The sequence below is a fragment of the Grampus griseus genome, assembly GCF_964374135.1.
Source record: "Grampus griseus genome assembly, chromosome: 6".
Taxonomy (NCBI): domain Eukaryota; kingdom Metazoa; phylum Chordata; class Mammalia; order Artiodactyla; family Delphinidae; genus Grampus; species Grampus griseus.
Window position 1 is genome coordinate 56,276,407 of NC_139000.1, and position 13,333 is coordinate 56,289,739.

The window sequence follows — 13,333 nt, forward strand, 5'->3', positions numbered from 1 at the left end:
TATTCAAAGGATTTTTAAACCAAATAGGTTAAACTGCTGCTTTTAACAGCGTGTCAAGGTTCTACCACGAGATTGAGATCAAATGGAAATGTCATAGCATCACTTAGAACTTGGAGGGTAACTTACGCTAGGCTACAATTAAAAGCTCTTCTGGCGAACGTCTTAGGATAATGTTGTCATTGCTGCCAGCATTCTCTTAAGATTTTTTGAGCTATTCTAAGCTTGTGGTGCATGCTTTTGAGTATTCTTAATTATGGCTACTGCAAATAGAAGTCAGTGAGCCAATTCTGAAAAAAATCAAGTGGTATTTTTAGATAAAAGTTGCTGTTCTAGGGCTTCCCTGATGGCGCAGTGGTTAAGACTCCGCCTGCGAACGCTGGGGACATGGGTTTGAGCCCTGGTCCGGGAAGATCCCACATGCTGTGGAGCGACTAAGCCCACATGCCACAACTACTGAGCCAAAAATAAATAAATAAGAATAATAAAAAAAAAAAAAAGTTGCTGTTCTATAAAGTAACAAAACTGATTTTCTTGAATGTATTGATGTGATCTATATCTAAAGGAATCCCAAAAATGTTTTAATGATGTCTGGGTTTTCATGGGAGAAAAGGAATAAGATTTAAAAAAATCAGATCAGAGTGTCATGTTGATCTTGAGTAGGGAGCTATAAATGAGAGGTTTAGTTTCAGAACCCTGGTGCAGTGACCAGTCTCCCCCATTGTTTTTTGGTTGTTACTGACATGTTTGCCAAAGACTTAGAATATTTCCTCTTTCTATGACTTGCAGTGTTCTAAATGGATGATAATCAAAAGGAGGGCAGAAGAAGTTAGATCTTTGACTTTATTGTTGCTCTTCTCTTGTGTTAAAAGATCACTTGGTGCTTAGAAAAATGACTACAGGTATCAGTTAAAATGACTACAGATTATCAGTTGATGTCACCTTTTCAAATTTATACATCATTCCTTTACATTAGTGTTTCTCAAAACGATGGTCAGCAACACTGCTGATTCACCCAGGTACGGTATTTATAATGCAGATTACTGGGGGATACCAGATCCCACCCCCACTCCCTGCATTGGGTGGGCCTGGGGTAGAGCTCAGGAATCCGCTTTTCAGAAAGCAGCCAGGAGCCTATTAAGTATACAGAGCATTGGTTCTCTTATAGGCTGTATAGTTTTAGTCATTAGAATCAGAATTTGCTTTGAATTCTAGGTCTTTGGTTGAGTTTTTTGCTTTGTTTTCTTTGAACTCATTCAGCTTTAATTTCCTCATCTGTAAATACCTACTTGACCATGTTCTTTTTTTCCCCTAATAACCTTGAAAAGTATCCAGTAATAATAGTCAAATTTTCTGCTTTTCATTTATTAATAAAGCCAGGTTATTTTGGTAAGTACTCTTAAATAATTTATCTTTGGCATAGGTATCTTTTAACCTGATTACATTGTTTCCTCTATTAAAACAGTTATACACCATTGTTAACATGTTGTACAAGTGAGATATATTTCCATGTAATATGTAAAGTCCTACTGTAAGCAGTTTTAAGTAAGTTATTTTTGTCTGTGAGTAAGCTTTACATTTAAGGTGTGAAACTGAGTAATGTCATCTGTTAGATTAAGAAATGCTTTCTTTTTGCATGTAGTATGACATTAAAGATTTGCTAAACTAGAACATGCCTCCAGGTGAATGTTGTCCTTATTTAAGCATTTTAACACCAGGAAGCCATGTTTTGAAGGAAGGTTTCAGTGATAGTGCTTTGCTTAATACTGTTTGAGTCTTCTAAAATGCTTAGTTAGCTTACAAGTCACCTAAGGAAATGTACTTTTACTATTTTATAACAAACCTGTTTTAAAAATTGTGCTTAATCAATTTCCCTGAAATTTAATTCCCCAGGTTTTACTCAATGATTTGTTAATTGAAAACACAATTGGTTTTTGCTAAAATGTCACATAGTTCAGGATAATCAAAAGCATGTACTCTGAAGGATATCTCTAAAAGACATCTAAAGAGTATTTGGAGCAATGAAAATGTTACTGGGAAAAACAAGCTTAAGGATATTTAAGGCTTATCTGAGAATGTAGACTTTATAACACCAAAGTGTTTCTAAATTCTCAAAGATGCAGAGTAGCTAACTAGAATAAACTTATACCTGTATTTGGGGTAATACCTTGACTTCAGGTTCTAAGAACAGAAGATCATGTAGAATAAGAGAAAAAAAGGACCCTAGTCTTATCCTTCCATAGCTGTATGTTGGCTCTTGGCACAGTGTAGTCAGCTTCAGTATGTTCCTTCTTCTCTGCTTCCGGTCTTTGGGGATATCTTGAGCCCTGTTTTAGAAGTTTTTCAAGCTTCTAACACTTCCCAAAATGTTTCAGTCTCCTGCAGTTTTCACCAGTGCAAATGCTGGAAGAAGTCAGCACTTGGACCAATTTGTAGAATTTGCAGTGGTTATCTTCAGCCGTACATTAGACTTCATGGGAGGCAGGGAATGCTGTGTTGGAGGCTGCCTATACTTAAAAAGACTTTCTCTTGTGTACTTGTATAAGTAACTGGAGCTAACTACAAGTTTCTTCGTTTTAAGAAATCCAAAAACATAATCTTTAAAACGCCTTTTTCTTATTATCTCTGTATAGAATTCTTTGTTCCCACTTAACTACCGTAAAACACAGTGGTCACAGTTTATTACATTTTATTAAGAGCTTTAGTTATACAAAAGATTTTTCTATTTAATGAGTTGCATGTTTCCAAACATCTGTAGGCCTGGTATATCCCAAACACACTAAAGTTTGAACGTGGTATCTGCTTCTCAATGAAAACTTGCTATTTTGTAGTGTTAAGTTCTGTGATAGAAAAATGTACAACTAGCTTTTAGAGTAAAGTTCTGAGATTATAAGGTAGAGAAGATACTTCTGTATTCCTGAAGGAGAGCCACAGGATACCAAGGATAAGGAGGTACAAAATACAGGGTTACCTAAGGGTAGATTAGTATGGCTGGAGTGTAGGAGATACGTGGTGAGTAGTAAGAAATGAAACTAAAGGTGAATAAAGATTTCAAGTTAAACATGGCAGATTAAGTTGCATGTTTGTCTTCACTCCTTCTTACACCCTCCTAGAAGACAGTAAAAGAATAAATGCGTAAACCCCCGAGGACAAAAAATATGATAGAAGTAAGACACAGAAGAGAAAGCAACAAAATTTTGGAAGGTAAGAAGCTAATGGGTAAATGATGCGTAACTTAGGCCAGAAAAAGCTGAAACCTAAGGATAAGCCAACAACAAGCAAGTAAATTGACATCGAAGAACCTTTGGAAGGTTCAGACCTTGGATTTACCAGGCACTTTGGACGTAGGCATATGGAATAAAACTGAGGAGAAGAGGATTGGTTTATTTATATGAAAGAGCATTTTAATCACTTCTACCCCACTCAAGGCTTAAATCAAGAAAGAGGAAAACAGGGTATTCAGGAAATAGGATTCAACACAGAAAGTAATGAAAGGAGATCCCAGCATGACAGCTGTGGAACAGGTCTAAGCCTGAAGAGCAAGTTTTCCAGATTAGAATAGGACAGAGGTCTCTAGAAGATGTTTTGCAACCCAGAACACTAGTAGAGTACCTGAAATGTCTGAACGTAGAAGAGTTTTAACACCTGTGGCAGAATGGGGATAATTAATATGTACATGGAAAATTAAGCAAGTAGCAACCAAAAAGAAGGGTTAAGTACTCAACAGAAAACAAAGTTGTGAAGGAAAGGATTTATAATTAAAGCATACTTCATTAGTTAGCTATGAACACTTATTTAGTCAACATGTAAAAAAAAATTGTAAAAAATACTGATTTTTACGAACAACTTGGTTTGTATAACATGCTTAAGAGCAAGAAATTTTGTCAATCCCTGCAAGATTATAAGTCCTAGAGCCAGGTGATCAGAGTTTGAGTCATGTCTCTGCTTCTTACTCCTGTCCAAGTAAGTTAACTTCTGTGCCATATCTGTAAAATGGGGATAGAATAGTGCCTCCCTCTATCCTAAGAGGTAAATACGTTAACACTTAGAGCAGTGCCTTGTGTTAGTAATTATAAGGAAGAAGAGATAGAGGCAAATGAGCTGTACATCAGGGATGGGTAGAATAACAGTTTGAAGTAAAAAGCAATGTGTAAGCATGTTACTTTAAAATATGCTGGAAAATAAAAGAAATAGCTAAAAGTTAAACAGTTGCATCGGGGGAATAGAAATCAGTGTGGTGGACTGGGGCAGGAGGCTGCGTGTCCTCACTGTAAGCCTTGAATGTTAACTTAGAGTTTTGTACTCTTGTGGGAAAACTTCAAAAAGTGGGAAGAGCCTTTTGTTTGGATTTTAACTTGAAGCGCAGAGCATTTTATTTTTTATTGTAAAAATCTTTAAACTTATGCAGAGGTTGAGAGAAAGAACTCATCACCTAGCTTCAATCATTATGAACTCCTGGCCAACCTTGTTTAATCCGTACTAGCATCCCCAAGCACCACCACTGGATTATTTTGAAGCAAGTCCCAAATCTTAAGTTTTTTCAACCAGAAATAGCCTTAGCAGTTGTGGTGGGCACAGTGCTCAGATCTTCAAGACAGAACTTGCTGACCTGCAAGGAATGAATGCAGTTAACTGATAACTTTTAGCCACAGCACTTTTGATATCTGTGACAGTGTTTGAGCCAAAGCCACACTCTTTCTTGGCATCCTCCAGCTGGTGACTAAGTGTGGCAGCAGTTCTAGGGCCTGGCAATTATGCCCAACATTGCTCCAGAGCTCACGATTGGATTGGCGAAGATTTTGTTTGTATCACACTCTCATGTTTCTCTTTCTCAACCCTCTTTTCCTCTCCTTTCAAAGTGAAAGACAGCATCGTGGTCTAAGGGCTATTGCTTCCTAGTCCTACTCTTTCTATTTTTCGTAGGTTCATCCTGATCTTGACATCTTTTTTCTCAGTTGAATACTCTAAAAGGATTCTTTTTAAAGTGTGCAGAAGACAGCTAACATCAGGCCAGAGATTTACTACTCTTGTTTTTTGTTTGTTTGTTTGTTTTTTGCGGTATGTGGGCCTCTCACTGTTGTGGCCTCTCCCGTTGCGGAGCACAGGCTCCGGACGCGCAGGCTCAACGGCCATGGCTCACGGGCCGAGCCGGTCCGCGGCATGTGGGATCTTCCTGGACCGGGACACGAACCCGTGTCCCCTGCATCGGCAGGTGGACTCTCAACCACTGCGCCACCAGGGAAGCCTGATTTACTACTCTTTAGAAGGTCTGTGTGTGGTTGACCTTTGGCTGGTGTTGGGGAACTTAACTTTCAGGAGGATTCTCATCATTCCTTGATAAAAATGGTTCACTCTGCACAAACTCTGCAAAAAAATATATTATTTATGCCGAACACCTGCTTCTGGGAGTCTGGAATTTTGGTATGTGCTAGACATTGAGTGCTGATGTGATTGAATCCCTAATAAAAATCTTGAGCATTCTTCACTGTATACCCCTGGTAGTAACATTACACACATGTTGTCGTATTCTGGACATATTAAGCACATTTTGTGTGACTACTGGGAGCGGACTCCTTGAGCTTGCACCTGGTTTCCTCTAGACTTGATTCCATGTGCCTTTTTCCTTTGCTGAATTTGCTTTGTATCCTTTCATTGTAGTAAATCATAGCCATGGGAAGAACTATGTGCTCTCCTGTGAGAATGAGTCACTGATCCTGGGATGGGGACCCTAAAGCATTAAAAAAAAATCCACACGAAATTTACAATAATTCCTTAAAGTCAAATAACCAGTCAATGTTCAGACTGACTTATTTTTTAAAAATATACTTGGGATTTACAGATAAGGATCAAGATTAAGATCCACCCATTGCATGTAGTTGATAGGTTAAGTCTCAACCTACAGGTTTCCCCTATTCTTTCTTCCTTGCTATTTATTTGTACAAGTGACAGTTTATTCAGTTTTCCCACAGTCTGAACTTTACTGATTACATTTCTGTAGTGGTATTTAACATGTTCCTCTGTTACTGTTAGTTTCCTGAAAGTTTATACAGTCTTCCCTTGGTATCCATGGGGGATTGGTTCCAGGACCTCCACACATACCAAAATCCATGGACGCTCAAGTCCCTTACATAAAATGGCATATTTGCATATAACCTATGCATATCCTCTTGTATACTTTAAATCATGTCAGATTACTTATAATACCTAATACAATGTAAATGCTATATAAATAGTTGCTTGAGCTTGGCAAATTGAACTGCCTTTTGGAACTTTCTGGAATTTTTTTCTGAATATTTTCAGTCAGTGGTTGGTTGACTCTGGATGCAGAACCCATGAGTATGGAGGGACGACTGTACTTAGAGGCTTGATTGTTTTAAATTTCATTATTTGTTAAAACTAGTTTAGAGATGGTATTTATTTACCTATTACATGGCATTGGGAGGCACATAATACCTGCTTCTTTCTTTTTTTGTTGTAAGATTTGGGTGTTGTCTGCCTGATACATCCATTGTGAAATTTGCTGCCAGCTTTTGCTAGTTTTAGTAACCATTAATCTTTACCTACAGCCACTATTTTATGAAATGTAGTAAAAATAGTGATACCTCATTCTCTCCTTCATTTATTAGCTATAATTTTTTCATAAGGAGCATTCCTCAACAAGCAGTTGGTTATATACAAAAGGTAGGATAAACTATTGATTCTTGAATTTTTTCAGTGTTCAGAATGAATAAATTCCCTAGCATCCTCCAGAGGTTGGTCAGTGAGATTTTTACTAAGTCTCATTATGAACTAATGGATTTTAATACTTGTTTTACTCTAACTCAGTTCTTTTTGGTGCCCAGATTGTCTCGTCTCTGGCCTGTGGAGGCTCCTTCAGGTTGAACCTGACATAATGAGGGTTTCTTTGCATTCAGGTACAATAGGAAGTCCCAAGCTCTTCTATTTCCTGCCCAGGCCTGGATTCAGCCATTTCTTTAAGGAGCCCTAGTTCTTTTTGTAAGAGCGTATAGTCAGCTGTTCATTGATACTTGTTTTGATCATGTTTCTAGGTCATAACATTGGAAACAGCTAGGAAATGTTTGTATTGATATTTCCAATTAATTTTAGAGTTGAGGGATTATCATTTAATATCCTTAATCTCTTATTTTTTCTCTTACCTTGAAAATCACGGTTTCTATTAATGTCACCACTGACTTGTTTTATTCTACTCATATGATGGTTTCAGACTAACAGTACCAATGTTGCGAACAATATGATTAGTGAAAAGTTGGTATGTTTTTTACTTTGTCCTTAGTAAATGGATATAACCCCACTAATAATGTATAGTTAGTGTATTTTCAAGTCATTTGTAATGGTATTTCTCAGTAGTTAAGCCACTTTTTTAATTTTGCTTTTGGTTTTTAGGGATTTCTCACATTTTGTAAATTCTGTTTTTATAATCAAGTGAAACATTAAACGATCCTATAGGTAAAACTTCAAAACAAGTACATTAAGAAAAAGTGTCCATCTTGGTTCCTTCTATCCTATTTCTTACCTCTTTTTGTAGTAACTAAATGAGTTTTTGTTTATCCTTCTGTCTCAAAATTATGTATGTGTGATTATTTGTATACTCATAAATACATACTACACACTTATATATGTACATGTACAAGTACATATTTCCACACACACTCATTAGGTAGAAAGCACACATAAATGCTGTTTGCATCTTGGTCTTTTTTTTAGTTAATGTCTCTCCATAGCAGATGTCATATTCCTTTTTACAGGAGAATAATATTCCATTATATAATTGTATCATATAGTAAGTAGTTTCCTATTATGGACATTTGATTATTTCTAGTCTTGCTGTTACAGATAGTGCAGCTATAAATAGCCTTGTGTATGTGTCTTTTCCTGGGGTTTTATGTCACTTAACGTTTGGGATACATTCCTAGAAGTGGAATTCCTGGATCAAAAGGTAAATATATAGGCAATTTTGCTGTGTATTGCCAAATTCCCCTCTACAAGGAGACAGTACCACTTTGTATTCCTATCAGCAATGTAAGAATGCCTGTTTTCCCACAGCCTATGAACAAATTGTTATCAGGTGTCACAAAATGTTTTAAGCAGACCTGTGTTTTAGAATCTTTGGCAAAAGTATAATGAAGTCTAAGGTGTAATCCTAAAGACAGGGAGTTGTGTTAGCCTTGACAGTAGTCTCAGAGAAATGCAGGCCTTCACTAAGGGTACAGTTCCATTAAATAAGTGTTAACAGTATATAGCATAAGGAGGACTTAGTAACTGGATGGAGGAATTGGGGATAACTCCAGTTTCTGGGAGTATGAAAATTTAGAGAATATTGAGCATCAGCAGATTATGGGATGGGGGAATTTCTTAAATTTGAGGTGCTCCTGAGGCATACGTGTTAGAGATGTAGTTGGATATGTGAATCTGAAGAGAGAATTTTGGGTTAGAACAGAGCTTCTGAGTCATCACTCTATGTGATGTTAAGATATGTGTAGATGAAGATGCCCAAGAAAAGAATAATAGTGATATTTGAGTCTGGGCGTGTTCTTGACTTTGGTAAAAGTAGTTTTTGGGTCCCTTCTATATCTTTTTATACAGCAACTGACATCATCTCTGGGTAGCATTAGAAAAAGTATACTTCACTTTCATGACTTTTACACACTTACTGTATACATAAAGATGATGTATTCATATGTTCTAATTCTTTAATTCTGAAATCATACTTAGTTTCAGGGCAAACAGCTTAAATTCCTTTGCTCTGATGTAGGCAATGATTTATTTTAACTCATCTCCAATAAACATGATTTTAAAAGTTTGTTACAAATATTTCCATTCATGGTATCTAATTTTGGCAATCATAAGTAAATGGAGAGCTTTTTACCAGTGAAATACACTTTTTTACTGTGTTAATCATACAGGGATATATGATAATGTCATGATGTAAAAATCACAATACAGCTGAGAAAAGGATCTCATCTAAAAGAATAGTTTTCTATCCTTTATGGACTTAAGAATATTTAGTCAGGAAACAAATTCACAACTTTAGATTTAGAAAAGCCCTAAAATACCTAGTTACAAGTCTTCTCCATTTTAGTTCTCAGAACAGCCATATGAGGTAGTTACCATTAGGTACGTTTTACACATGAGAGGTAGTCATATGTAAACTAAACACATGTAAAACAGCGAAGTTTAGTAACTTTCCCAAGGATACACGGTAGTAGGAAGCTAAAATGGAATTTAAACCCAGGCAGGTTGAAAATAGAACATATTTTGAGTGAAGAGACCAGTATGATAAAGGATTCAAAACCTTATGTAAGTTGAAGGAAATTCACTTGAAATGTTTTATACTTAGAAGATAGAGGAGGGCAGGGTGACAGACTTAGACTGTCAAGGATTAGATCTTTCGTGGAGAGAGTATATAGATTTCTTCATGGCACTTAAGCTATGGAACTCATTCTGTGTTTATCTTTGATCCAGTATCAAGTATATTTTCTTTCCTATGTCAGAGCTATGTGAAGACAGAATGGTTTTTCTTAGGGTTAAAGCTGGCCTCTCATCACTTACCATCCGAGCAGAGGTTGCATGGTTATTTGGGAGGCTTGTGGTAAAGGGGAGTTATAGTACTGAGAGGGTAAATGGACCAGATCGTTTCTGAGGCCGCTTGCTAATCCTGAGAATTTTCTTTCCCCAATTAACTAAAAGTTGAAGAAACTTGATTAAAATTCTACCCAGGGTTAATATCCATTTATTATAAATGAGTTAGATATACTGTGAGGGTCCTAGGCCTGTATAGTACTTGTTTGATTTGGAAGAGCCAAGGCTAGCTGCTAGAGCTGCTTCCAACTTCAGGCCCACTTTAATTTTGAGTAGGCCACTCAGTTGGTTAAAGGTTAATGGTTTCTTCCCTTAGTTTTCTACATTGTTAATGCTGTCACAGAACCGTACGATATTTAACTATTCTTGTGTTTCTGCAGCACAGTAGCTTATCAGACTTGAGTATGCTTGAGAATTTCTGAGAAGATTTGTGAAAATAGATCACTGGGCCTCACTCCCGGCGTTTCTGAGTCAGATCAGAAGTGGAGCCTAAGAGTCTGCATTTATAGCATGTTCACAGATGGAACCACCGGTTTGAGAACCACTGCTATAGTAGTTTGGCCTTTCCCAGTAGATTGAGTTTTCCAAGAGCAGGAACCAGATATTACTCATTTCTTTTAGCAAGCAATACATAAAGGCAACAGATCTTAATTTTATAGAAACCATTGTGGACTGTTACATTGCTGTTTTGGGCCTATGGATACCAGATGTTAGGCCAAAAAGTGAGGAACCTTGTAAAGCTTTAAGTTTGGGTCAGGTTTAAGTTTGTTAAGTTTACATTTAGAAATTCAAGTAAGATCAAGATTCTGCTAGATTTTTCACATGGTTCTACTTTCTGATACATACAAAATTCCAGGATTTTTTGCTCTTGTTTTTTCATTTTGCCATTACTAGGCAGCTAGCTACATGTAAGAACTGAAATTTTATCTTTCTCTTTCTGGAAAAATGGAGGCCATTGAAAATGTACTAGGTTTATGTTCTTATTATGTGTAAAGCAAATTGCAGAACTTGATGAACTGGTTCCAAGTTCAGGAGGAGGTCAGCATCTAGTCTTATTAAAGTAATTTTTAAACATGGGTTAAGAAAATGTGGAAAAGAAGAACTTGGGTTTTTTACTTACCCTACTCTTTATTCCCTATCACCACCACCATCCCTAAGCTAGCAAAGAATGACTTACTAAGATTTTAGCAAGACTCGTTTATTCTGGCAGTTAAAATCAGGAATAAATATCATTTACTTTAAGTGCCATTAAGAATAATATGATTAGGTTTTTATACATGTTGCATATAATTTTAGTCTTCCTTGGTGATAATCATAAGCAGTGTTCTGTGATTCTTTTTTCTCTATTCTCAGATATCCGGAAAGTGGTACTGTAGAAATAAATGTCAAGGATCTTCGACCACGAGCTAGAACCACTTTGAAATGGAATGAACTAAATGTCGGTGATGTGGTCATGGTTAATTACAATGTAGAAAGTCCTAGTAATAGAGGATTTTGGTTTGATGCAGAAATTACCACACTGAAGACGATCTCAAGGACCAAAAAGGAACTTCGTGTGACTGTTTTCTTGGGGTAAGATTCTCTTCACTGATGCTATTTAATTACTGAATTGAGTGTAATTTTTAGGTATTAAGCACACGTTCTTTAGTAAAAAGAAAAAAAAAAGATGGAATCTATGAAAGATGGAAATTTCCATAGAAGAAAACTTAATAAATTCTTGAGAATTTTTTATTAAGAATGGCCCTTAAATCTCCATTGCTACTTTAAGGCTGGAGGTATTATTTGAAAGCACCTTGGAAATAATTGAATATCTTATTAGAGAAATTCTTGCCTACCCCACAGGATTCTCCTAGGTTAAACCAATAATATACAAAAGCATTTCAATAGCTATGGTTGCTATGAGGATCTATGTTGATACAACACCAGTGAATGTCTACCTAGGCAGCTGTCTGCTGGACTTGCAAGGTAGCAAAAATTTTCTTTTATAGTAATTTAAGAACTTAAAACAAGCTTAATGAAGACAATTCAAAATGTAAAATGTCACCCAAGATTTCACATTACTCAGATATTTCCATTGTTAATTCTTTAAGAAATACTTTTAGATGTTTCCTTCAGGTGATAAAGTACTATGCATTGTTTCAAAGCTACCTTTTTACACTTGGGGAAATAGTAAACATCGTTTTGTGTTCAGTTCTTCTGAATGAAGTGTATTGGATAAATAGTCACTAATTTACTTTTTTAAAAAGCCTGTTAAAAGTATTTCCAGTTCTTATTACAATGTTTAAGTAAGCAACTTTGTGTATATGTTTTTGTGCATTTCTTTTCTTTAGAATGAATTATTAGAAGTCCATTTGTTGTGTTGAGCATTGGGGATACTAGAAAGACCCTGACAGTTTTCTTTTACTTAAGGGAAGCAGCCAAACTAACATTCTTGTCAAGTTCTGGTTAACTGATTATATATATTATGTATTATATATATAATGGACATATATTATCATATCTGTTATAACATGGAGGTGACAAATCTAAGATCAAGCATCTGCTTATGATTAATAATATAAAGCAGGGGTTGGTAAACTATGTCCCACTGGCTACCTGTTTTATGAAAATAAAGTTTTGTTGGAACACAGTGATCCCCATTTATGTATTGGCCATGGCTGGTTTTGTGTGTGTGTGCTCAACAGCATTGTTGAGTGGTTGCACGTGAGGCTTACAGAATCTTGAACTACTTACTCTCTGACCCTTCATGGGAAAAGTTTGCTGACTCCTAAGATAAAGAAAAAGAATATTGTGAGCTTATCTTTTAGAAAACAGTTTCAGAAATTTGTACAAACACAAGTGTGATTCTATTGCCAGGCTAAGGACGTAACAATTAACAGAGTTCTAAGCAACTTGAAATTCTGATATGGATACATATCATGAAGGAAAGGAGAAAGCATCTACATAAATTAGTTATCTAGGGACTCTTATAATGTTCTTGAGTGTAGGAAGTGGAAAGAAGCATGTTTACACAATGGGAAGAGATAACAGTACTCATAACATTGAGCTAAAAAAGCTTGCTATTTAAAACATGTTTTCCTGAGTAATTATGAGATACAGTTAGAATGGAGCATTCTGGCTTTAGGGACTAGAACTAAGATTGAGTGGAAATAATCGATAGGCAAATATTGGCTCATGAGAAAACGATTATATATGATGGCTATCCCAAAGTAAAACACACTGTCCTATAAAGGATTATGTTTGCTGTCATTTAGGTTTTTACTAGACATGTTAGGGATACAAGAGTCAAAAAGGAGTCACTGTGGCTTGTGGATGGGAATTTTTTTTCATTGTTAGAAATCTTTTCCCTTCACTGGAAAGAATGGATAAATAACCAGAGGGAAAGTATAAATATATTCTGCTGTTGATAGTTTGGGGCTGTTACAAGCAGTGCTGCCATGACATTATACCTCTCTCCTGGTGCTTATGTGCGTTAGTTTCTGTAGGATGTGTCTTGTCTAGAAGTAGAATTGCTGGCTTGTAGAAGTTGTGCATCTTTAACTTTAATAGATAGGACCAAATATTTAAGTGGTTGTACCAGATTGCACTTCCACAGTAGTATGAGAGTTCCCATTGCTCTGCATTCTTAACCACACTTACTTTTGTCAGGCTTGAGTTTTTGCTAGTCAGGTGGGTATATAATAGTATTCCATTGTGGCTTTGATTTACATTTCCCTGACTATTAATGAGATTGAGA

The 13,333-nt window shown here is 36.2% G+C and overlaps 1 protein-coding gene across 1 annotated transcript in view; it reads left to right on the forward strand.

The window, feature by feature from the left end:
• Positions 1-13,333, forward strand: part of UHRF2 (ubiquitin like with PHD and ring finger domains 2) — a 74,969-nt gene that overhangs the window by 22,420 nt on the left and 39,216 nt on the right. The window contains 1 exon segment of the mRNA XM_082657591.1: positions 10,951-11,169. Coding sequence (XP_082513717.1) covers positions 10,951-11,169 — 219 coding nt within the window.